Source organism: Megascapheus bottae, chromosome 14 (assembly GCF_031878675.1).
Source record: "Megascapheus bottae isolate mThoBot1 chromosome 14, mThoBot2.hap1, whole genome shotgun sequence".
NCBI lineage: Eukaryota > Metazoa > Chordata > Mammalia > Rodentia > Geomyidae > Megascapheus > Megascapheus bottae.
Window position 1 is genome coordinate 4162001 of NC_143522.1, and position 26926 is coordinate 4188926.

At 40.0% G+C, this 26926-nt stretch overlaps 1 protein-coding gene across 1 annotated transcript in view; it reads left to right on the plus strand.

Annotated features, from left to right (window-relative positions):
• The first annotated feature begins 321 nt into the window (after positions 1 to 321).
• Rhoj (ras homolog family member J) overlaps positions 322 to 26926 on the plus strand; it is a 70295-nt gene continuing 43690 nt past the window's right edge. Inside the window, exon 1 of the mRNA XM_090344244.1 lies at positions 322 to 788. Within this exon, the coding sequence (XP_090200370.1) occupies positions 608 to 788 (181 nt within the window). The 5' untranslated portion in view covers positions 322 to 607. The remainder of the gene's footprint in view (positions 789 to 26926) is intronic.

Consider the following 26926-nt stretch of genomic DNA (forward strand, 5'->3'; position numbering starts at 1 on the left):
GTTTGCCCGCCTGCGTGTGCAGCGGGACCCCGGGTGTTTTCCCACTCCCTGTCCTGGCACGGCTCCCCCACAAGTACAAACACACGCACACAGCGCCCCATTGGTGCAGCCTTCCCAGCCCACGGGTCCTAATATGGAATGCAGCAGGAAACTCATGATTTCCTGACACCCGGCGGGCTGGAGGAAGCCAGGGGGAAGCTCCATTAGAAAGCCCAGCTTTCCTCCATGTTAGATGTGAAGTGGAAAAACAGAGAAGAGCCCACGACCGATTCCACCAGGCTGCAGGGATTGAAGAGCAGAAGGCGGGGAAGGAGGGGGGGGGGGGGAAACAGCCTCAGGCTCCTGATCCTGAAAGTTCCCGACTGCCAAGACTACTAGAAGTTTCCTTACCTAGGAAAAAGGAACTGCGCTTTGTGGGGTTTGGGGGGAATCGTGGCCCTGGCTGTGCAGCCTGGTGAGCCACCGGGCAGCTGTGCGCCTGCCATGCGCCAGCGGGCTGCCAGGTAGGCAGGGCTGCCCGTGCCAGGCTGCGCGCGTCCCCACAGCTTCATGTGCTGTGGAAGCAGCAGCAGCAGCAGCAGGAGCCATCGCACCCCGAGCCCTGAGGATGGACTGCAAGGAGGGGAGTCAGGGCAGCTGCCGCTGCCATGGAGGAGACCCCGAGAGGAACATGCTCAAATGTGTGGTGGTGGGAGATGGCGCGGTGGGCAAAACTTGCCTGCTGATGAGCTATGCCAACGACGCCTTCCCTGAGGAGTATGTGCCCACCGTGTTTGACCACTATGCAGGTAAGGGGGTGTTGGGGGGGAGCGGGAAAAGTCTCTTGCTGTCCTGAGGGAAAGTGGGGTCCTGACTTGAGGCTGAGTGTCAGAGTCGGGGGCCGTGGGCTTGGCACAATGTAGAACCCAAGGCTTTGCTGGGATTGTGAGGAAAATTCGTTCCTACGTATGTATGGGATCCACTTTTTCCTCCCCTTAAAATAAACCTAGAATTCTAGGAGAACTGTCCTACCTACACTGCCTATTTAGACTTTGGTGGGGGAGGCAGAAGTTTTATTCAACTTTTACCTTGAGGTTCATTAACTTTTTATAGCGAACATTTTTTTTTTCAGTATGCTGGAGATCATATCACAGTTCTTTCCTATCCAAAAAAAAAAAAATCGTATTCCTACTTGACACCTAGCAAAACATACATTTTTGCTTCATTTTTGTCGACGCACTTCGTACCATTCTTAATAAATAAAAATGATCAAGTTTATTGAGAACAATGATGAAAAGCAAAAAGTAAAAGCCTCTCTTTTTCTTCTATAATACTTGATGCCAAAAAGCTATACTTTTACTTTCCTGAAGCTGTGGTTGAGGAGGAAAACATGTTTAAGTGGTCTTAAGTATCAGTTAGGATATCTGTATCTTAGATTTAAAGAAATGATGTTTAATTGATATATTTTTTTTTTTTTTAAAGCAAGCAAGCCTGGGAGCTTGGCCTAGTGGTAGAGTGCCTGCCTAGCATGCTCGAAGACCAGGGTTCGATTCCTCAGTACCACATACATAGAAAAGCTGGATGTGGTGCTGTGGCTCAAGTGGTAGTGCCCTAGTCTTGAGAAAGTCCAGGGACAGTGCTCAGGCCCTGAGTTCAGTCCCCAAGAATGAAAAAAAAAAAAAGCACAGATAACAGTAGAATTATTTTAATGTGTGTCCCAAAAAAGACAAATGGAGCCTAAAATACTTGAAACTACAATAGTCACAACTTAATTCTTTCCATAGATCTGGGACTTTTGGGTGCTCTCAAGTTCCCAAGACTACTTAGGATAGTAGCATCATCAAAATTTTCACATTTGGGTGTTGACTTTTTCTTTTTAATTCCCCAAACCAGTCTTCTCATGTTTCTCATCCATCCAGTCATAGAATTCTAGAAGTTTGCAGTGACCATGGTTTTATACCATTTTAAACCTAGTCACGGGCACAGCAAGTTGTTAGCGATTTGAGAGCTTGAGAGACATTCCTGTTCCTTTGCTCTAGCTTCAGATCAGGATCAGCAAAAAGGAAATGGCCCACAGGAAACCAGGCTGAGTGTTTGCTTTGCTCTGTGGCCATGGAAAACAACAAAAAAAGAAAGAAATCCCTCTCCTATAGGAAGTATCTTCTTTTTCAAAGTAAAACAATCACCTAAGTGTTTTCTTCTTTTCCTGTGCCACGATTAACAACAATATTATATAGCAGACAGGGAGAGAGCCACAGGAAGTATGGCAAATATTCTCTAACAAGTTTTCTATATTTGTAGAAATTAGGAGCACATTTTAATACTAGTTTCCTGAAGTTTTCTCAAAATAAGCATACCCACTGAACAGCATTTTAATAGGAACAGAATAAAGAAAACAAACTTTCATCTTGAGCAAAGAAAAACAAGCTAATGATAAAATGTATGCTTTGAGAAAGTTAATCTATGTTCTGGTCCTTAAAGTATTGTAGCAAAAGTTATTTTTTTTTCTTCTGTCTGCCAAGAAGACAGAATTAGCTAGGACTTTATTTCGAAAAATTTTAGAAGTACAACACTGCTGACCATGATTCCTGAAGACACATGACCCATCCCTGGGAACTTCTCTGCCATTCTGTGACCTTAAGCAAGTTGCTTAACTCCTCTATACTTCCATTCTGACAAACCAAAAACAGGACAATAAAGGTGTGGCCTTGTTTGTGAGAACAAAATGAATTCATATACATTCAGAATGCTTCACAGGTGATGTTAGATTTTTTTTGGGGGGGTTGCTATTATTGAGACTAAAGTTTGTACAGTCTGACACAGGTCTAATACAGAATTCAAAATAGAATTCAAAAATTAAAACTTGGCCTGGCCTAGTGAACATGTCTCCCAGGAATACAGGTCTGAGGCTGGAAAAAGGCAGCAAAATCCCGTCTCAAAAAGAAAACAAAAACAAAATGCAAACAAAAGGGCCAAAAACAAAAACATGGTTCAAGTAGTAGAGTAAATGCTTGGATAGCATGGAGGAGGATCTGGGATTCAATCCCAAATACAAAAAGAAAAAAGAGAGAGCGAGAAGAGAAGAGGGGGAGAGGGGAGGAGGAGAACCTAAGTCCAAGAGTATGCTCTGGAAGGAAAGACAAGATGGACTATATTCTGTCCATATAAAACAGTGACCGTGTCCATTGGTAATTGATACGTATGTCTATATAAAATACCAATACTTGAAGCCGGGCGCTGTGGCTCATGCCTGTAATCCTAGCTACTCAGGAGACTGAGATCCGATGATCAAGGTTTAAAGCTAGCCTGGGCACAAAAGGACCTGAGACTCTTATCTCCAGTTAATCTCTAGAAAATGGGAAGTAGGGCTTGGCTCAAGGGTACGGCTTTGGTCTTGAGCTGAAGAGCTGAGGGACAACACCCAGACCGAGGTTAAGTCCCATGACCCACAAAACAAAAAAAAAATTAAAAAAAATAAAAATACTTGGACTACCATCAGGATTTACACGAGTGATTGCAAAAGTAAATAACCCCAGCTAGGCGTCAGTGGCTCACTCCCGTAATCCTAGCTACTCAGAAGGCTGAGATATGAGCATTGTGGCTCAAAGCCACCGCAGGCACCAAAGTCCATGAGTCCAATTAACCAACAGGAAGCTGGAAGTGGTGTTGTAGCTTTAAGTGATAGAGCGCTAGTAGCCTTGAGTGAAGAGCTCAGGCCAGAGTTCAAGCCCCACAACCGACAAAAAAATAAATAAATAAAAACAAAAGTAAATAAATAAACAACCCCTAGAAAATATATTTTTAAGTTTTGTGTATCCTTGTTTTATCCCTTCCTCCTAACTAACACAATCCAAAAGTCCATCTCTTCCATGTGGCCTTTCTGTAATGAGAGTTTCTCCATCTTTAATTGCCTCCCCAAATGTGCCTACCTCTCTGGGCATATCTTCCATCACTGTGCTATGACTAATGCATTTCCTTACTTTTCCACCTCCACTGTGTCCTGAGCGCCTTCCTTAAGGGAAAAAGTCAGTTCTCACCAGATCTAGTCCTGATTTTGGTCTGTTGGAAACCTGTGGACATTCTATCACTCCCCTTCTTAAAACACTCTGTCCATTTGGGTCCCAGCTTCTCAAGCTCTTACTCTCCTCAGCTCTAAATCCTTCTCCATCTTCCCTGTCACCTTCTTTATCTTGTCTCAACAAGTAAATTATAGAATTGTGTGCATAGTTTACACACTGGGGCACACAAGTGTGTACGATAAGCTTCGGTTGAAGTGTGCTCACAATACACCTGGCTTGCCCTTCCCATATCCTCTGTTCCTAGGGCTCCTTTGTCAAAATCCATCACACTTGAAAATTCACTGTAAACCAGTATTGCCAAGGCCAGATTGCCTGTGCAGGAAATTAACACAATTCATGGAAAAGAGGAAAATTCAGTTACTCTATCAGCTGAGTGAAATATAAAAGGAAGTTGTTTACATAGAGAACTGGAAGTCAGTTCTAATTTTTTCCACCAAATACAAATCAGCCCCGTGGCCCAATAGCTCTGTGCAAATGATCATATGAAATGATGCTGATTGAAATGAACTCGGAAAGTGGCAGTGGATTTTTTTTTATTTTTTGTGGTTCTTTTATCCCCCATTTTTCCCTTTTGTCACTGTATGTGATTTCTGCGCCTTTTGTCTTGCATGTAAGATTATCTGATTTGAGGAAGGGGAAGCACAGAAATGGTGCAACAGAGGGTAAACTAATTCAGCAATGATACTCACTAGACACTATGTTGAAAATGAACTATACAACTAGAGGCAGGGAGGAAGTTAGGAGGGAGAAAATGAGAGAGGGGTGACATCCAAAAAGGAATGTACCCAATGTAACTTATGTAACCGTAATCCTTCTGTACAATATGTAACTGTAACCCCCCTGTACAATAAAAATTACAATAAAAAAATGAGCCCAAGGTAGACTCAGCCATAACCATAGGGTCCAGAGCAGCGGGGAACTATGCCAATCCACAATAATGGATTATAAAATAACCAAGACTGAAGAAAAACCAAGTCCAAGACCTACAAAGTGCTATGTAAAGGCCTAGGAATGTAGCTCAGTAGAGGAGTACTTGCCTAGCAAGCACAAGGCCCTGCAAGAAAACCAAAGAAAGTCCCATTCTAGGACTGGACACTGCATGTACTGACCCATAATTGCACCGAGTGCTGCTGTAGGGAGCAGACATGGGGAGCAGCCTTCTAGTTCTGCACAGCCTGGCTCTTTTCACTGCTTCAGAAATTTGACTCTGTAAGTGTCCTTTAAAACTGGACTCCCGGGGCCGGGAGTTTGGCCTAGTGGTAGAGTGCTTGCCTAGCATGCACGAAGACCCAGGTTCCCGATTTCTCAGTATCACATACATAGAAAAAAAGCCAGAAGTGGTGCTGAGGCTCAAGTGGTAGAGCTCTAGCCTAGAGAAAGTCCAAGGACAGTGCTCAGGCCCTGAGCTCAAGCCCAGGACTGGCAAAAAAAAAAAAAAAAAAAAAAAACCTGGACTCCCATAATCAGGTTTGGAGATTGCTTTTACAAAATTGCCTACAGCAACTAAACACAAGCATTAACTCTGTGACAGGGATTCCTTGTCCTAGTGTGTTGGATATGGGGATCCGTCAGGCTGTCGACCCCTTGTGGTTGGACCTTCCCATGCTCTCAGATCTCTTAAGTTCTCTGTATCACCCACCCTAATGAGAAAGAACATGGACATGCCTGAATGGAGTCTCATGGACCAGGAATGGAAGAGGCAGATATCATGCCTAGTCCCTCTCCGTGGCAGATGCCTTACACATTGTTTCTACATGTAAAATGAACTCAGTTCTTTTCCCAGAGAGGCTGTCCAGAGTCCCAAGATATAACTGCCACGAAGGCCAAAATTCCAGCATCAGTAGATGATGTACAGTCCTCTCAGTGTTTTCCTCTGGTTTAATGAAAGACCCAGTTTCCCATCCATGCATGCCATCATCAATGGAGTGACCAAAATATACCAGCTCATTCAGAAAAAGGAGAATTGGAGACACCGTGATAGAATAATAGAATCCTGACAGCAGGCTCTGGGAAGGTTCTCTTGCCATGACAAGAAGGAAAAGCCCTTAATGCAATGCTGGATCTACTGTCTGAGAGAAATACCTGCCTGTATCACTCTCAGGTTTTCCTGGCTCAGTCCTCTGGGACATTCCTGTTCCTTGTCCATTTTCCTCTGTCTGCACCTCCATCTGAACTGCAGCTTGAAGAATATGATTTTCTTGGGGGCTGCATAGTTTCCGCAGCTTGTTTCTTGGTTGTATAGTTTGGGGCAGGCATTCACAAATATTTAATCGTCATAAACATCTTCAGTTCTCACTTGAAGAAGTTTCTTTGGAAATAGAATTCCCTCAATTTTTTTTAACCAGGTGTCTAGTAAATTCTTTAAGCCAGTAATCCCTAAGTATGTCTTTCTATGACATACTTTCTAAGTTTCATTTACTTGTCCACTTCCTTTAGCTTTAAACCAACCACAGCTATTTTGAGGCTGTATGGAACACAGCTTAGAAAAGAATGCCCCACCTCAGATCTTAGCATGCACACAGAGCAGATTTTCCTAATTAAACAGAAAAGTCCTGATAGTTGTTGCTTAAATTCATTTTTACTTGTATCTTCTATCTGTGGCATCAACAAACAATGGTCTTTTAGTTCTATAATGTCATTGATATCTGTGTTCTATTAGTCTCTGCTTTAGGAAAGCAATTTAGTTCTTCCCTTTCTTGCAATGTCTTGCTAAATATATAAGGTAATAATTAATGTACACTGATGCTATGGCTTATTATACTAATCTCTTCATAGAGGGCTATGGAGTCACCAGGAAGTAAATTGACCATTCAGGTTTCGCAGACAATCGTTTCATAAAATATTTTGCCACAGTACAAACCCTCATCTATCCAGGCTCTGTTTTCTCAGCACTTACCTAACAACTAAGCCAATAATAGCTAGCTTTTTGTAGTGATAGTGATACATCACATGACAAGGTAAGCTAAAATGCTGCAGTAAATACGTTCAAACATGTAAGAGCTCAAACTAGTGGAATCTTCTTTGTTGATTATGTGAGTTTAGGTCAGCTATTCAGGCTAACAAGATGTTTTTGTTCAGTGTGGTCATTGGAGGATTAATTTATTTACATCTTTGATTGTCATCATGTAGGACTTTTGTAGTGTAATTCTATGATCAACCATCAACTAATAAGAAGCAATTAAAAAATAAATATGCATATTAAGTGTCTTGTCTCCAGAGCTTCTAGTGGATTATGTAAGCCAGAGTAGCCTTGAGAGTATCTCAGAGAACCATTAGCAAACCCCTGAGGAGCCAGGGTACTCTCAAAGGAGCTCTGTACCCATGGCTGACACAGGAGATCGACCCTGGAAGGAGGCAGAGCAGCAGCCAGGACTGGGACCCAGGAGGGCAGAGAAGCCTGTGAGTGGCCTATGGAAATTGTAATGGGAAACAGTGGGAGGGAAACCAGACTAGCTTCTTGCACCATATAGCAGCTGCTGGAGGAACAGCCCAGAGCTCTGGTGTGAGCCACAAAGCTGCTGAGATTGCTATTCATAAAGTCAACCATCAGCAGGACTATAAGACCTCAGGAGGGGCCACCAAGGAAAGTTAGACAGTACCTACTTTCCTGGGACGAAACAAAGGAGCCTTAAAATAAAGAACTAAATAAACCAGGAAGCGCCTGAGAGTGTCCGAGTAGTTTGGATGCCTGTTCTGCCTTGGAAGCTATTACTGTTCTTCCATATTCATCCAGCTTTGTGATCATGAAAGGAACAGTCAACATCTGTTTCTCCTCTGCAGACCCTTCTGTTCTGCTTCATGCTCTGACCTCACATTTGGGGGACAGGAGTGAAAAAAAGAAAAACAAATTAGGGAAAACAACTGAGTAGAGTCCCAAAAGAGCCTTGACGCAGGCTAGAATCCAGGGTCCTGAAAGATGGAATATTCAAGCAGTGGGAGAGGCAGGAATTGTGTAACTGAGTTGAGCCACTCACATCTGGACAGCCGGTTAACAGGGCACTCCCCCTGGAGTCTCTCAATGCAAATTCATGGCAGGCTATGTTAATATAGAATGATAGATCAGGCCCCCACTTGCCCACAAAAGAGAGATGGCACCATGTGGCCTGAGCACAAAGCTCCATAGGGAACGAACTGGCTACCAGACCAAAACTGACATGATTAATTACAGTTTTTAAATATAATACTGATAATCAGGATAATAAGCTATTATTAAGTAGCAAGGTATTTCCTATATTTCAAGCCCTGCGCAATCCCAGCCATCTTGCTGGCATGCTTGTTTCACAGGTGAGAAAACAAAAGCTCAGAGGAGATATTTGCCCAGCATCACGTGGGCAGCAAGAGAACTGGACTCAAATCTACCAGGTCGTGTTACCTTCCAGAGAGGTCAGACTACCCAGATGAAATTAAAATCCCACCCAAACCAGCTCATTTACTCTTAAGGTTTTTTTTATTAAATAATTTTTTATTGTGATTAATAGAAGGGTTACATTATATTCACCAGATAGAAGGTGCATAACTTCACAAACATTGATACCCTTTCTCATGACATTGTCTCCATTTCCCTTCCACCCTTCCCTCCCCCCCCTGCTTATCTTGATTTCCTCCCTTCCCTATCCAATTTCAAATAACCAATTAAGCACATATAAAATATATCAGATAACAAGGTGAAATATTGTAACAATATGAGATAACCAAGGGATAGCAAAAGAGATGAGAGAACATAGTACATTAAGGACAACAGTCACTCATTATATGGCTTTTGTTTCTCCAGGATAAAGAAACAAAAGCCATACTCTTGAGTTTTTATCTTGTTCATTTAATTGTCTGTTGCATTCTCCCTCTAAATTGTACACTTATGGAAGGCATGGTTCCTTCTGTCTTCTTTACTGTGATGTTTCTAGTTCCTCGAGAATGAACCCACAACATAATAGCCATCTAAAAATGTTTGTTGAATGACTGAGTGAATGAATGAATGAATGAATGGAGTCTACCATCTTTAGCCATTGCATGTCACTGATGGTTGCCTGGTGCGCGAACTATCAAAGGTCTGGAATTGTTTTACTCTCCAAGATATTAAAATAATATACTCTAAGCATCATGAACATACATGCAAAAAAAATTTCATTTGTCATGTTTAAAATTTGCAAAACACCATGTGGAAAATGAACTATGCAACTTGCGAGCAGGGATGGGAGAGAGAAACTGGGGAACACAAACAAGTGACATTGCACAGAAATAATTGTACTCATATTTGACTTATGAAATGGTAACCCCTCTGTATAGCACCTTAGTGATAACAATAAAATTGTATTTGAAAAAAACTTAAAAACATTAAAACTTATTAAAAGCCAAATCGAGAAGATTTAACTTCTAGACAAACGTCAAACTTGTGCATTCTCAGTGCGTTATCTAGGCGAAAAGTTGTTTTCCTAAATATATTGAGCATCTGTTTTATCTCTTCAATGCCTAGAAGCAAAAAAAAAAAAGAAAGAAGGAAAGAAAGAAAAAGAAAAAACTCAATGCCTTGAAAGATATGCTGTAGAACTCATTTTTCTTTTTTCTTTTTTTTTGGCCAGTTCTGGGGCTTGAACTCAGGGCCTGAACACTGTCTGTGAGCTTTCTCAAGGCTAGCACTCTACCACTTGAGCCACAGCACCACTTCTAGCTTTTTCTATGTATGGTACTAAGGAATCAAACCGGGATCTTCATGAATGTTTGGCAAGCACTCTACCACTAGGCCAAACTCCCTGCCCCTAGAACTCATTTTTCTAAATAATGAGAGTAATTCAGAGTAAAACAACAAGTAATCGTCTCAACATGTATCATGTATAAGCCTCCTAAAATCATAAATGATGCTTATCAAATGCAACTATTCATCTCTTAAAAAGTGTGGCACTTTTCAGCTGGGGTGCTTGCAAAATAGGCCATGAATATGTTTGTCTACACTCATAATGGGTCACTTATACTTGTCAAAACAAATGCCAGCAGTAAAGAAAAAGACTTGGGGTGAATATAATGTAACCCTTCTATTAATTACAATAAAAAATATATGAAAAAAAAAGAAAAAGACTTGGCCATTTCTCTTTGGGACTCTTGCTCTCTGCTCTGCAGCAAAAATGCTTCTTTCTTTAACTAAAATGAATTTCATATGATATTTGCAGTAGTTCAAGCTCTGGTAAATAAGGGCCCTAAGAATTTACCATAGGAAACATGTTTCTAACCAAACTTTTCAAAAGAGACTGAGAGTGGATGCTAAATATTAAGTGACCATATTAGCTCTCAACTTGGTTGCAGAAATTCTGCTCTATTCATTTCATGCATCTATCAATTTAACTGAGGTGAACTTAACTAAATACAGCAAACTGAAGCCACTGCTATGAGATGACTATATTTTTCTTCTGACATTTTAATAAATCTCCCTCCAATGATCCCCAGATTTATCTACATCATAATATCACACTTGAGCTTTCAAAAGATAGGGTTTTTGTGAATTTTAGATCTTTCTATAAGTTATGAGATCTTTCTATATGGAAGAGCATATGCAATATTAGCTCCTTAGGTTGACACCTACTTTAGTATTTACAAGAGACATTTGGATCACTACACTCAACACCATACATTGTTGTTCTTTATAGTTCTGGATACTCTCATCAGCTTAACAGATATTCTCGTCTTACTAGGACTTAATATACTGTGAAGCACAAATTATACAAAGTTACCTTAGCACCGTTCTGTCATGTTCATTCTGTCTCAGTGCTTTTATTACAAAGAGATTACTACCTGCAGAGTTTCACAGGAAAGTGATGAAATCGTCGTAATAGTTAGCTTCTAAATCCACCACCTTAACTCAAGAAGAGGAAGTTTTCACAATGAATATTCCAGACTTGAATTTCATGGCCTGAAATAAACGTAATGACTGAAAGAAATAAATGTGGGCAAGAGAAAGACAGAGTCGAGAGAGATGGAGACCAAAAGAAAGAGATAAAGAGACATGAGCCCTATAATTTCCTGACAGAACAAGAAAGAAGAGATACACTGGCTATAGTCCTCAGGCAATGACTTTGAGAGTTCTTGTCCACCTTTGCATTTCAAGATCAAGGTTTGACCATTCTCCTTTTTCCCCCCTTTTTATTATTATCTTTAAGTAGTTGTGCAAAGGAGTTGCCATTTAACAAAGCAATTTATGAATATATTATATCTTGATCAGTGCCACCCCTTTTGACTACATTCTTTAAAAAAAATGGCTTTAACACATTTTAATCTAAGCTAACATGATAATTCCAAGGAAGCTCTTTAAAAATAGTTGTAATCTCTTTGCATAGTTCAATTTCGCTCAACTCTGAGAGCCTCTAAAAATATTTTGTTGAGCTTATTACCACAACTCACTCTAATGCAGTCTTGCACTGAAGCTAAGCATGGAGGAAATTACCTGTCTCCTTGACAACACAGTACCGCTGGAGTCCCCAGGAAACTAATCTGTGTTAGAGAAATACCCCAGGAAATAAGAAATGAGCTAATGTACGTGAAAGCATGTTGTATGCTTAGAAGCACAAGACAATGTTAATTCTTGTTAGTAATAAATCACTTTATTTATTAAATGCGCCATTAAGTGTGGAAAAACACAGTATGTAATTAGCCACAAGCTACAGCAAAATCATAAAGGCAAAGACATCCTTTTTTCCCCAACCCTGCCTCTCTGAGAATGCAGTTAATCTTTGTGCCTTCACACATGCATAAAGAATACAGGCTCAGAAGTGAACCCCTTGGCTTTGTTTTCTATAACTTACACACATAGTCTCCTTGTTTCTTGTATGTGTTTTGCTACTGGCATTATCGTGAGCGGGCGAGGGAAGGGACCCACAACACATCACCCCACTTCAGTACAAACTATGGTTTCTAATCAAGCATGTAAATCCATTTTATGACTCACAGTAAGAATATTTGAATATTAAAACACTCTGTTTTAAAGTTGTAATGGCAAAACATGGCACTGCTTGCCAGGCAATTTCGAGTGTAGTTCTACTTTGTATGGAATTCACAAGGTAGTTGCTCTAGCGCCCCCTACCTGTGGAGGATGCCTCCTAACACTCCAGTGGATGTCTTAACACTACCGATAGTATCTCACCCTAGAAATGCTGCGTTTCCTACACACACACACACACACACACACACACACACACACTATTAAGTTTAATGAGTCTAGCAATAATAAAATAGAACAATGTTAATGGTATACATTAGTAACAGTATGTGAATGTCCTTCTTTCTATCTGGATATTGCATTGTATCCACCTTTCTTGTGATGATGTGAGATGACACATGCCAACCTGGTGAAAGGAAGTGAACAGACATTGCAGCACAAGGATAGGCTACTACCTAAAAGTTACTTCCAGGAAAGCATTGTGTTGCCATGACAGTCAACCTGATAGCTGAGATTACTAGTAAGAGATGAATGAGAGAGTAACATATGCAGCATGGAACACAGGGCCAAGGACCGATTCACATCCTGGACTGGACAGAATGGGATGGTGTGTCATTTCTTTTCATTACTCAGAACAGCACAAAGCTTGTAATGTATGAATTACTTCTGGACTGTGCCACGTAATACTTTCACGTCTTGGCTGGTCATGGTTAATGAAAACCAAAGAAAACAAGGCCAGGATAAAAGGGCACCACTGTCAACAGTAAGTTGATTGGTTGAAGATTTTGCTTCTCTGCTGATTTTCCTAGCATTCTTCGACTTGTGAATTTAGTACTCGGTGTTGTGGCACTGGGTCACTCTGTGAGCTTCTCCCTAACTCTCAGAGATGTTCCTCAGCCTCACAACCCCATCACAATTTGGATGCTTGAGGTCAATCTTTGAGAAAGGCCATTCTCCTCAGTTGCACCTAACTATCCCTTTTGCCTTACGCCCTATACAGCTGAAAGTTTTAAGCTATAGATTTAAGTTGAGAAGGGAAAATGTTTCCCTTAGAGCAATGTAAATTGCTTGTAGTTTCCCAGATAGTTAAATTTGTTATCAAAGAAAAGAGAAAGCCATTTGTAAGTGGTATAATCATTTCCATAAATATCAAGGCATTTCTCAAAAATATTCAATTCTAAAATTGCCTATTGATGGGTTACAAAAATCAATTTGATATTTAAAAAATTTATTCCTGTAAAAATAATGTCCCTAGGAATTTTTCCCTTAGAGCAATATAAATTGGTCACAGGAAAATGGAAGAGACTAGAGGATAAAGATTGGATCTATTGGCCGGGAGTTTGGCCTAGTGGTAGAGTGCTTGCCTAGCATGCACAAAGACCCAGGTTCGATTCCTTGGTACCACATACTTAGAAAAAGCCGGAAGTGGTGCTGAGGCTCAAGTGGTAGAGCTCTAGCCTTGAGAAAAATTTAAGGACGGTGCTTAGGCCCTGAGCTTAAGCCCAGGACTGGCAAAAAAAAAAAAAAAAGATTGGATCTACTAAATGCTTTCTCTATAAAACTGGAAGTCAATGAAATCCTACAAAAAGCTAAGAAACTTAGTAACAGCATTGTGATACATCTTAAGAATGATAATACTGTTCTCCAAAGACAGGCAAAAAGGAAGTGAAAAGGCAAAAATATTTAACTGCAGCTAAAATAATGAGACAAAAATAATCATTTAACCATTGATAAAATGATGCTGGAAAAAATTATTGCATGAAATTAACAATAATGAAATAACACCTTGCACAACACTATGGAGATTCCTTAAATATCAGAATCATGGATAAGTAACAAATAATTATAAACATCACACACTAGATTTTATTCTAAACATTAAATGCATAGTGTGGGGGCCAAGAGTTTGGCCTAGTGGTAGAGTGCTTGCCTAGCATGCACGAAGACCAGGGTTTGATTCCTCAGTACTACATACATAGAAAAAGCCAGAAGTGGTGCTGTGGCTCAAGTGGTACAACTGTAGCCTGAGAAAGCCCAAAGACAGTGCCCAGGCCCTGAGTTCAAGCCCCCAGGAATGGCAAAAAAAATACATAGTATGAAATAAATGACAGAATTGGGCTAATCATAACTATTATCAATAAATACAAATGGTAAAATCAGCCTATTTTTTAAAAAAAAAGTATTGAGTTTTGATTTTTGTTTTTGCCAGTCCTGGGGCTTGATCCCAGGGCTTGGGCGCTGTCCCTGAGCCTTTCTGTAGTCCAAGCTAGTGCTCTATCACCCTAGCCACAGCAACACTTCCAGCTTCTTTGAGTAGTTCATTGAAGATAAGAGTCTCATAAGGACTTTTCTCTCCTAGCTGGCTTCAAACCATGATACCTCAGGCTCCTGAGTTGCAAGGATTCCAGGCTGAGCCACCAGTGCCTGAAATTTCTGATTAACAAAACTACTACAAATTCTGTACTAAATATAGAAAACATGTCCAAAACAATGTGATACAGAAAGATTTTTTAAATGAATGGGGGTATCAAGATATAAACAAAAAATGTTTAAACCCCAGTACACAAAGGAAAAGTAGGTGAGATGCCGGTACCTCACACCTGTAATCCTAGCTACTCAGGAGGCTGAGATCTGAGAATTGTGGTTCAGTGCCAGCCTGGGCATAAAAGTCTGTGAAGCTCCTATCTCCAAGTAGCCACCAGAAAACCAGAAGGGACACTGTGGCTCAAGTAGTAGAGTGCTAGCCTTGAGATGAAGAGCTCGGGGAGTATGCCCAGTTCCAGAGTTCAATCCCCACCACCAATCCCCCCAAAAAAGGGAAAAATAAAAAGAAATAAAGGTGAAGCTTATTCCCCTAACCATATGAAATATCTTAACCAAGAGAATGTGGAAAAATCGATTTCCTAGTACTTCTGAAATCATGTCCTTGCTCTTTGGACTCAGCTTTCAATCCTATGAACTCCTAGAAATATGGGGAAATGACAATGAAAATTAAGGCAGAGAAGCCAACACTATTGCCAGTTCACACTACCTGCCACACACAGGAGTCGGCTATCTTGATTGCTCCAAATCATCCCTGACCACACAACTCCACCTGACATTAGAATGGAAAAGCTGCCCCGCAGAACCTAACATGTGCAGAAAATGCAAGCAATCACAAAACAGTTGTTCTTTGAAATCACCAAATATAAGTGTGGCCCATGAAGAGACAACAAATGCACGAGTATTTTCTTAATATATCTATCTCAGTCCAAAAGCCAGGAGACAGAAATGGAGAATATATTTCACTGAAATTAGTAATAAGGTATAGGTTTCCACATTATCATGCTTATGTAACGTTATAGGAGAGGTCCAAGATGATGCCTTTCAATGAGTGAGATGTGGAAAGTTTCCCAAAAGTAAGTTAAGGAAGAGCTCAAACTAAAACGCATTAGAAGTAACACACCTAGAAAAATCAGTTTTAAAATTAGGGCAACATTAAACAAAATTTGTAACTACTAAACAATAGGTTCAGACAGACAGACAGGCAGGCAGGCAGGCAGGCAGACAGATAAATATCACTTAAAAAATATAGTGGGGGCCGGGAGTTTGGCCTAGTGGTTAAAGTGCTTGCGTAGCATGCATGAAGACCCGGGTTCGATTCCTCGGTACCACATACATAGAAAAAAGCCGGAAGTGGTGCTGAGGCTCAAGTGGTAGAGCTCTAGCCTTGAGAAAACCCAAGGACAGTGCTCAGGCCCTGAGCTCAAGCCCAGGACTGGCAAAAAAAATATATATATAGTGGGATGGGGCCGGGAGTTTGGCCTAGTGGTAGAGTGCTTGCCTAGCATGCACAAAGACCCCAGGTTCAATTCCTTGGTACCACATACTTAGAAAAAGCTGGAAATGGTGCTGAGGCTCAAGTGGTAGAGCTCTAGCCTTGAGAAAAATCCAAGGACAGTGCTCAGGCCCTGAGCTTAAGCCCAGGACTGGAAAAAAAAAAAAAATATATATATATATAGTGGGACATCTTGGACTCTCCTAGAAGAGGACTACAATAGCTCAAAACCTAGGTACATAAGGTCATATAAGATGAGACTAAATGAAAGGATCTCTAGGATATTGAAACAAGAGCTTTATTTTGTGTAAATGTTGTTCTTAATGTACTATGTTATTTCTCTTCTCCTTTGTTGCCCTTATGGTTAATCTCATATTGTTACTGTATCTGACTTTGTTATCTGGTATATTGTATATATGTTTATTTGAAATAGGAAAGGGAAGGGGGAAAACAAGATGATTGGGAGGGGCTGGGGGAAGATAAATGGGGACAAAAACATAAGAAGGGGTATCAATGTGTGAGAAGTATTGCTACTATGTGACGAATGTAACTGTAACCCCTCTATATATTATGCCGACAATTAAATATACATATATTTATAGTGGGAAAAATTCCCCCATTTACAATAAGAATGAAAACATTTATATCTACAAATAATTTACAAAATCTATAGAAAAAATGTTTTAAAATATTTCAAAAGAGCACCAAAACCATTTGAACAAATTGAAATACTTACAAATACAACAAGATACGAACACAACACGCCACTCCTTAACTAGTTGACATATTTAGCACAGTCACAATAAAACTTCTAGCAAGTAAACTTTATATTGGGAGAAAATAAAAACCTGGCGTTGACACAAAGGAAAGTTTTTTAAAAGGAAGAATTTCCTGATCAAGTATCAAAAGATAATTACAAAGTCTCAGTAATTAAAGCACTATGGAAGTGACTTATAGATGATATAATAGAGTCAAAACAGATAAAGGAGCAGGAGCTTGGCCTGGTGGCAGAGTGCTTGCCTAGTATGCACTAAGACCCGGGTTTGATTCCTCAGTACCACATATACATAGAAAAATCCAGAAATGGTGCTGTGGTTCAAGTGGTAGAACTCTAGCCTTGAGAAATCCCAAAGACAGTGCTCCAGCCCTGAGCTCAAGCTCTGGGACTGGCAAAAAAAAAAAAAAACAAGCAACAAAAGAAATATACACAAACAGAACTACAGTAGGGGAGGACAAATTAATATATAGATTTGATATATCTGTATCTGACAAAGATCTAAGTTTAACAACACGCTCGAATGACGAAGAATACTGGAAGCAGATTTGTGGTGAAGCTAATGAAGATTCAGTTTCATAAGTCTCTGTTTGTAATGTCATCTCCAAGGCTGGATGGCTTTACACAGTCATGTGATTTTATACAGTCTATGTTCTAATCCATAACAAGTGTTATTGTGTAAGGTAGTTGTCTTTTTCCTCTCTGTCACAGTGGTCTTGTCCTTGAATTAGCAAGCACTTTGAGACTAGCTAAAGCAAACTCGGTTTACAGATTTATTGGTTCCTACTTAACTGTGCATAGTTCAGCTACTCATATACACAGTTAAATCTCTGTCAACCTTCCTAGGGCCGAAATGACATCCTGGAGTATTCTGAAGCCCACCTATCAATGCACTCAGTGCTTAAAATTAAAGATGAGAGCCCAAGACCCACTCTACTGCCATAAGAGTATATCTAAGTATTGGCATTGCATCTATAAACTGCAGAGAAATTGCAGAGGAGAATGTAAGCTTTGATATGAGATGACTTCCTTTCCCTAGATGAACATATACTTTCATAAGTTTGTATTCTTAAGAAGTACCTCCAAATTCTATACGCTTAAGCTCCCTAGGCAACGTCATCTATTGATAATGAGAATGTAAATTGAGTCATTTATCAAATTTGTAAATGCATAACCATTTAACTCACTATCTGTTTTCTAAATTTTTTTTCCTCAACTGCTCATGTGCGTGTACAAAATGATTTACAATCTTGTTTTTGGAAGCATTTCCTAGAACAGCAAGCAGTTGGAGATATTCCAAATATCTATGAACAGATCAATTCAATAAAGGATAGCATGCAAATACAATAGAATATCACAGAAGTATCAAAATAATGAGAAAACCTTTTAAGTATTGACAGATAAAAATCTCAAGACAAATCATTATACAAAAAAATAAAATTGAAGCCAGGTGCAGTGGCTCAGGCCTATAATCTGAGCTACTCAGGAAGCTGAGATCTGAGGATCACAGTTCAAAGCCAGCCCAGGCATGAAAGTCCATGAGAGTCTTCTCTCCAATTAACCACCAGAAAACTGGAAGTGGCACTGCGGCTCAAGTGGTAGAACGCTAGCCTTGAGATGAAGAGCTCAGGGACATTGTCCAAGCCCAGAGTTCAAGCCCCATGAACAATAAAAAAATAAAAATAATAATCAATTAAATTAAAACCAGATCCAGAAGAAAATATGTGTAATGGCTGCTATGGGCACAAAAGAGCATATTAAAACAGAACAGAAGCACAATTGTAGCTACTGTTAAGGTCTTGAAGAATAAACACTCAGATACCTCATATTTAATGGGTTGTTGAAATCTGATGAATGAAACATGTCTATTAGTCTACAAGCAACTCATGTGTGACCCACCTGTCCTGCATCCCTCCCCCAAGTTCTGTCCTAATGTGACATTAGCAGCAAAGACTTCCCTAATCACACTGTGTAAACAAGAAATGTTTTCTACATACCTTGCTTTATCTTTCAAGAGACTTTAACACCATTCAATAGATCAAACACATACAAGCATACACACATTCTCTCATATATATGTTAAAACAAGAAGCCGTTTCTCCAGGAGTGAAAAAATGTCTAGCACTCAGCAAATATTTTTGAGTGACTGAAAATTTACAAGTATATAAGGCTTTCACATGGTAGTTATTTTTATATGTTGAGTCTATCTTCATTTAAACAATCATTTGCCTTCATCTGTACCCTTTCCCTTTGAATTTATGAGCCCTTTGCAATACTCACTGCATCAGAGCATGCACATGAATAAGCAAAGAAAAATTTACCAGTTTCATAACATATGTGTTAACTAACCCAAGCACCTTGCAAAATAATATTAACAGCTAAGCAAACAAATCAAAATTACGTTCGGTATAACATACTATTCCTCAACCATTGTGTTTCCTGGTTATGGGACAAAGAGTTCATCATGCCTTCACAAAGCTGCATCTTAACATCATACTCCCTAGCCATATTGGGAACAGATGTACACACAAAAAGGCACACCCTGATTCGATTTCCGTAATGACTTGAGCTTAGCCCAGTCATTTACTTTCTAAGCTGCAGTCTCATCATTTGTAAAATGAGAATCATGCTATGACGTACTTCACCAGGATTAAGTGATCTTCAATGCGTAGAGCAGCGCTGAACACACGACAGTGGGGTTAGCCATTGTTTTTGTGCACGCAGTAGATAACTAGATCAATTTCTTTGTCCTTTTGTAAGATCTTAGTTTGTGAAATTTATTTTTTCCTGGCTGTGGGTAGTTTCCTACATCTAGGAAAGAGTAAGTAATACAAAATGCCATAGACTAACCCAGGCTACGTGGATGGGAGTTAGTCCATTCATAAGATAGTGGAAGGAGGCCGGGAGTTACAGACCACACATAGAGGGCAGTTGTGGCCATTCTGTGCTTAAAGGGATGACATAGGCTGCGTGCCAGTGGCTCACGCCTGTAATCCTAGCTACTCAGGAGGCTAAGACCTAAGAATTTGGGTGCTGTCCCTGAGTTTCTTTTGCTCAAGTCTAGTGCTCTACCACCTGAGCCACAGTGCCACTTGCAGCTTTCTCTGAGTACTTTATCAGAAATAAGACATTCCTACCTGGTCTGGCTTTGAACTGTGATCCTCAGATCAGATCTCAGCCCCCTAAGTAGCTAGGATTACAGGTAAGACCTGACTGAGTTCTCCTTTTACATTATCTTCATGTTTTCTGTTTCACAGTGATGGAATACCTCCTGATTCATTTCTGCTTTCTATAATTCTGCTAAAGGAGGTGAACACAGTCTGAAAACAAAATGGGAAGTTTCAGAAATAAAAATGTATGAATTCTAAGAAAATGTGTTACTCTATATGTATGTTGATATAAGTATACGTATAGATATATATAGATTTCTGGAGGAGGGCTGGGATCAGTCATGGGGCTTGAACTCTGGGCCTGGGCGCTGTCTGAGCTCTTCAGCTCAAGGCTAGCCTCTACCACTTCCGATTTACTGGTGGTTAATTGGGGACAAGAGTCTCATGGACTTTCATGCCCAGGCTGGTTTTGGACCACAGTCCTCAGATCTCAGCCTCCCGAGGAGCTAGGATTACAAGTTTGAGCCACAGCACATAGCAATATTTTTTTGACTTTATTTTACTTATTTTCTTATACTGGAACTTGAACTCATGGCCTGGATCCTGTCTATTAGTTTTATCACTCAGATCTCTTCCTCTGCCATTTGTGCCATAGCTGTACTTCAGGCTTTTTTGCTAGACAGTTGGAGAAAAGAATCTCACTGCCTTTCATGCCTGGCTTTGAACCTTAATGCTCAGAATTTAGCCTGATGAAGAGCTCAAATTACAGACATGAGCTACTGGTGCCTGGCCACACAAACCCTAAATTTTTCCAGCTGTCTTCTTTCCTATAGCCAGCAGCAAGCAGGATGCAGGGAGGCCTCTCTTCCAGCCTCCCAATCCCCCATCCTCTGCCACCAAGTAGAAAATTCCATCAAAACTTGACCTTCTCCCCTGAGTTAGCAATTCCATTTTTTGTATTACACTGTATTTTTAGAATTATTTATTGTTAGTCATGTTCATCTTTGAGTGTACTCTTGTATAAACTGAACTATGACAAGTTTGTGTATATCAGAGAAAATAGCACACATTAGGGTTCAAACTATCTCTAGCATCCATGGAAGGTATTGAACACATCTCCTTAGCAGTACTATACTTTTCAGCCTTTTATTGAGATATGATTCACATATCTTATCATTCAGCCACTTGAAGTATACAGGTCAATAGATTTTTAGTATAATTACAGCTTTGAAGGCCTTGAGCCCAGTCCCATATTGCCTATAAGAGAAACTGATGTTCCTTCTCTTGAGTAAGCCTACTGCCTTGGTTAGACTGCAGAATGACCTTGTTCTCTCAGGAAATGCTGCTATTTGGGGAAACTATTGCCATGCCTACAATTTACTTGCAAATGGTTTGGAGCCACAGGGGGTAGAGAAAGGCTGCCCAGTGTGTACCTATGCCCAGAGATAAAGCATTTTGTGGCAAAATAACATCATTGAGTCTAGGTCTCTAGCAAACTTGGATGCTCCTAGCATTCTTTCAATCTTCAAATATATTTCAGAATTTCAAAACAGTGCAGCACACATACTAAAAGGAGAACAATACAGAGATAAGCATAGCCCTGCACAAGGATAACACGCAAATAAAAACAATTTCAAAACAAAAAGTAGAACAAGGGCCAGGAGTTTGGCCTAATGGTAGAATGCTTGCCTAGCATGCACAAAGACCTGGGTTTGATTCCTTGGTACCACATACATAGAAAAGCCAGAAGTGGTACTGTAGCTCGAGTGTTAGAGCTCTAGCCTTGAGAAAGCCCAAGGCCAGTGCTCAGGCCCTGAGTTCAAGCCCCAGGACTGGCAAAAAAAAGGCAGAGCAAAAACCTCTACAAATAAGGATTAATAAAATAATAACAATACCCATTGCCCTGCTTTAGCCCACATGTTTTTTTAAATTGGTACCAGAAATGAGTTGTCTATTATAAGTAATTGATAGTATTCAAATCTCAGACTTGGTTTCTTATGATAAATTCTGGCAGTGTGCTTACATCTAAACAAACAAACAAACAAAAACATGAAATCCCTTGAAGCCTACTCTAGAAGTTATCAACAATGTTGTGGTTAGATTTATTTTCTCCTTGAGAGGAAAATATCAAACTATACAAGTTTACAACAGTCTCTTATAAATACGTCTTGGCTTGAGCAAGTTTTCCCTATGGGAGGGGAGGGATGTGTGCATATGGCAACATATGGAAGAAATTTGCCTTCACTAATGAGTTTCTTCATTATTTCAGTGTTCAAAGGTTACACATAGCAATCTCAAAGAGTTAAGTTGATGTTTTTCATTGTTTTTCATACATAGCCAAGTTTCCTTCTTTGTCCTGTTTGCGTCCCCACAGGCTTCTGACGCAGTTGGCAAGTTCTATGGAATAGCTGGTTCCTGTGTTTCATGAGTCTTGTGATATATACTATCCTATAATATTATTATTATCATTATTTAAGGCCTAATGAACAAAGCTGGTTGTGTGAACCCGTTGGAGTGGTAGATGCCTTCTAGAATATTCTTTGGAAGTTTGTATGTGATATGGAAAGTTTCTAATGGTCAATAAATAATGAAGTACCCAGAATTCTATCTTCATAGGAAAGAATTTGAAACACAAACATATGTGAACACACACACTAAAGAAATTTATTCCAAAGGCGTTCTTGTGTGTGTAGGTCCTGAGGCTTGAACTTAGAGCCTGGGCTCTGATCTTGAGCTTTGTTTCTTGGTGGTTTTTATCTTTGCTCAAACATTCTACCACATGAGCCACAGCTCCACTTCCAGCTTGTTAGTGTTTAATTGTTGATAAGAGTCTCACAGACTTTCCTGCTGGGACTGACTTCAAATCACGATTCAGATCTCAGCCTTCTGAGTGGCTAGAATAACAGGTGCGAGCCACTCCATCCTGGCTACAAAGATCCAAAGGATCTTGAACAGACAAGAGAGCATGTTTCATGTCCTCTAATTTACCTAGAAAAATATGAATAAGAGAAAAACTAAATTCTTCTATAATGTTGCAAGACAGAACAGAAACTTAACTGGAAACAAGATATCATAATCTAATGTGCATGCTCTGACCAAACATTAACCAGTCCAAATTACTTCATTTGGAAAGACTTTAACACTTAAAAACAATCACTTCCTTTAGTTTTCAAAGCACTCAACACAACATTTAAAGTAGTAAGAATGTCTGGTCAATGGTAGTCCCTGGACATTTTCTTTATTTTTAAACACTAAAATGTATCTTCCCTTGACAGTCATTTTGTTTTGTTTTGTGCCATTATTGGGGCTTGAACTCAACTCAGGCTCTGTCCACCACTTGAGCCACAGCTCCACTTTCAGCTCTTCACTGGCTATTTGGAGATAAGAGTCTCTTTCCCGGCTGTACAAGTAGTATTACTGGCATCTAGGCAGTCATTGTCTTGCATTTAAATCTCCCAGCTTCTCTCTCAGCCCAGTATAGAAGAACAATGTGGGACTTCCGTTCCACTAAGCATCCATCCAAGGACTCCCATTGCCAACTTAATTGGTTGCAAAGGGCCTTTGCTTCTTTTGGTTTTCCAAATACTAGCTAAATTTGGTAGACATTTTCAGAATTTCTCATTATAGATACAGAAATGCTTGTGAACATTCCATACATTTTTATGACTGGATTTTATTATGGATTGCTCCTGAATGTGAAAGTTAGGCTGAATTATCGATGACAGTCATCTAACTGTCTGCCGCTCACCTGGTCATGTCATTGTTGTCATAGGAAATCGTCACATGCCTCTCATTCTTTAGCAAGTACAGCTTAGGTGTGAAAAATATTTTCCTTGCCAGGAGTAAGCTGTTGGCCTACTCCGTTCTGTCCTGTGGGTCAGTCAGCTACCAACCATTAGCAACCTCCCGACCAGATTCACCGCACAGCTTGAATGACCTCACCGCATGCCCTTCTTTTCCACATCAGTGACTCATGGCTTAACAAGGCAAATCTCTCATGCTAGGAAGACATTTTTTTCCTGATAACTCCTAAGTGAGAGATGACCAAAAATTATAGCATTCAAGTAGATCAAGAAAGCTAAAGTCCAATTCATTAAAGAAGTACTATTTATTAGAGGTAATTGCTCCTCTGCTTTGGGGGTTGATTTCCTTATTTTCCTTGAACACAGAAGAAAATGTAGTGCAGACCAGACCAGTTTTAAGAAGCTGTGTAAATGGTACAAAACTAGCTCTGCAAAAACTAGGATCAAAAGAAAGTCTTTGGAGCTAAGCATTGGTGGCTCATCTTGCTGTAATCCTAGCTATTAGGGAGGCTGAGATCTGAGGATTACAGTTCAAAGCCAGCCCAGGCAAAAAAAGTCCATGAGATTCTTATCTCTGATTATCACCAAAAAGCTAGAAGTGGAGCTGTAGCTCCTGTGGTAAAGTGCAAACCCTGAGAAAAAAAAGCTCAGGGATAGTGCCCAAACTCTAAATTCAAGCCCTGGGATTGGCACAAAACATATAACAATAGTAATTGTAATAGTAATACTAATAATAAAAGAAAAAAATTTAAAGAAAAATCTTGGGGTTATATATGTATTGTTGGTGTGAGCATACCACATAATTAAGCCTGGCTATTTGCCTACTCTGCCCTGTCTTGCTGGAAACCCAAACTTCACAACTTTTGGACTAGAGACATGACACCACAAGTGGAAATTCCACACCTAGCCATAGACAACAAGTCATAGTCAAAACACACGTGCACTAAAAATCTGCTACAAAATTACCTTCAGGCTATGTATTTAAAGTACAAATGAAACCAATACATTTTGTGTTTCTACTTGGGCCCAATATTCTAGACTCTAACATTTGAAACACTCCTGGTGTCTAGCATTTCAGATAAGGGGTACAGACCTATACAGCCAGTATAGGAACCCGTAAGTTCCTGCTCATGCCTCGGTACTACAAAGGGATTTTTCTCATACATCACTGCATGTCCCCAGGAATCCTGGGAGATAACTAATTTTTCCATTTCAGAGATGGGAACACCACAGTACAATGGTGTGGTCACTGGTGCATGAGTAACTTGCAGTGCTGGAATTCCATCTCATGTTCTCAACTGTAAAAACCACACAGGCTGATCTGACTTAGATGTGGTGACAAGGGAATGGGAGCCTAGACTGAGTCCATGACCTTTCTTGGTTTTTACACACTGCTGAGCATAATCAGTTCAAATGAATAACAATCCTTCACAAAAATGGTAATTAGACTAGGCGCTGCTGGCCTACACCTGTTAATCCTAGCTACTCAGGAGGCCAAGATCTGAGGATCATGGTTTAAAGCCAGCACAGGCAGAAAAGTCCCATGACACTCATCTCCAATTAACCACTCGAGTGGAGCTGTGGATCAAAGTAATAGAGCATTCACCTTGAGTAAAAGAGCTCAGAGACAGCACCCAGGCCCTGAGTTCAAGGCCCATAGCTAACCAAAAAAAAATTAAGTTTTATTTGTATACAAGTCAACTTTCTATTGGGAGGAGTCTAAGTACATGGTGTTTAAAAGAAGAAGAAAGGGCCGGGGGGGTTGGCCTAGTGGTAGAGTGCTTGCCTAGCATGCACGAAGACCCGGGTTCGATTCCTGGGTACCACATACATAGAAAAAAGCCAGAAGTGGTGCTGAGGCTCAAGTGGTAGAGCTCTAGCCTTGAGAAAGTCCAAGGACAGTGCTCAGGCCCTGAGCTCAAGCCCAGGACTGGCAAATAATAAATGAATGAATGAATGAATGAATGAATGAATGAATAGAAGAAGAAGAAGAAGAAGAAGAAGAAGAAGAAGAAGAAGAAGAAGAAGAAGGAGGAGGAGGAGGAGGAGGAGGGGGAGGAGGAAGAGCCAGGAGTTTGGCCTAGTGGTAGAGTGCTTGCCTAGCATGCACGAAGACCCAGGCTCAAGTGGTAGAGCTCTAGCCTTGAGAAAGTCCAAGAATAGTGCTCAGGCCTTGAGCTCAAGCCCAGGTCTGGCAAAGAAAAAAAAAAGAAGAAGAAGAAAAGAAGTTCCCATCCTTTACTAAGATGTATATTTACCATGGTAATCAAAAGCACTAAGTGCCTCTTGGCATGAGATATTTATGGTTATTGCTATGCACAGTAATTTGGACTGAACTCCTTTAGGAATTGTCATCTAGTTCCTGAAACCCTTGCTACAGTGCAGTATAACTGGTTGATGATCTCACAGAAGAGCGAAAGATGGCTGAATATGGAGAAGAGTCCAGGCAACAGAAGAAAAATAGTGAATCACAGGAAGACACAAGCTGGTCCTCAGGGGCTCCTGTCTGTAATCCTACCTACTCAAGAGGCTGAGACTTAGAAGATCTTGGTTCAGATCCAGCCCAGGTAGAAAAGTCTGACTCCATTTTCAATTTTCCAGCAAAAGGCTAAGCTGGAGACATGGCTAAAGGGGTAGAATACCAGTCATAAGCAAGAAAGGTGAACGAGTTCCAAGTCCTACCTGAGTTCAAATCTTAATATGAAAGGGGGGGAAAAAAACAGGGAGTTTTGACATTGGTTACATAGTAGAATCAGTAAAGGAATGGTGCAAATAGGCAAAGCCCAGCAGAAGCTGTCAAAAAAGAAATTTACAAAATCAAGTGTACAAACCATAGGACTATTTATTTTATATTTTTGTTCTAAGGTCAAACAGGGTATTCATAAATATCTACTGGCTTTTAGAACAAGTAAAGTAGTATAATCACCACACTCTCAGGGACATGCTTGCGATTCTAGAACTTTACAGCAATAGGATTATTAATTTAAAGCCAACCCAGACAACATAGGGAGAATATTCCATGCCTCAAAAAAATTGAAATTAAATTATTTCATGATTTTCCTTCATCAAATTTACTGAGTTTTTAACAGAAAAATTACTTCACTTACTTAATACAACTAACCCATTTATAGCAGGAATCCATCATACTTGTTTTCTCATTTGTTTATAATGGCAACTATAATTTGCTAAAAATATGTGCATCAAATGATAAGCATATGAGGCTTTTGATATCAAATTCAACCTAAAGTATTCTCTCAATATTTCACTTGCTTTTTTCCCCAGAGAACTCCTGAGTACTAATGACTAATATAAATAATCACCAGGTAACCAAGGCCGTGCCAAGAAAAGTTGCTTGAAATAATTATGCTTTCAAGTAGCTCACAAAATGCTACTCATGAAAAAAGCCAAACACATTAGGAGACCCCACTACATGTGCATGCAT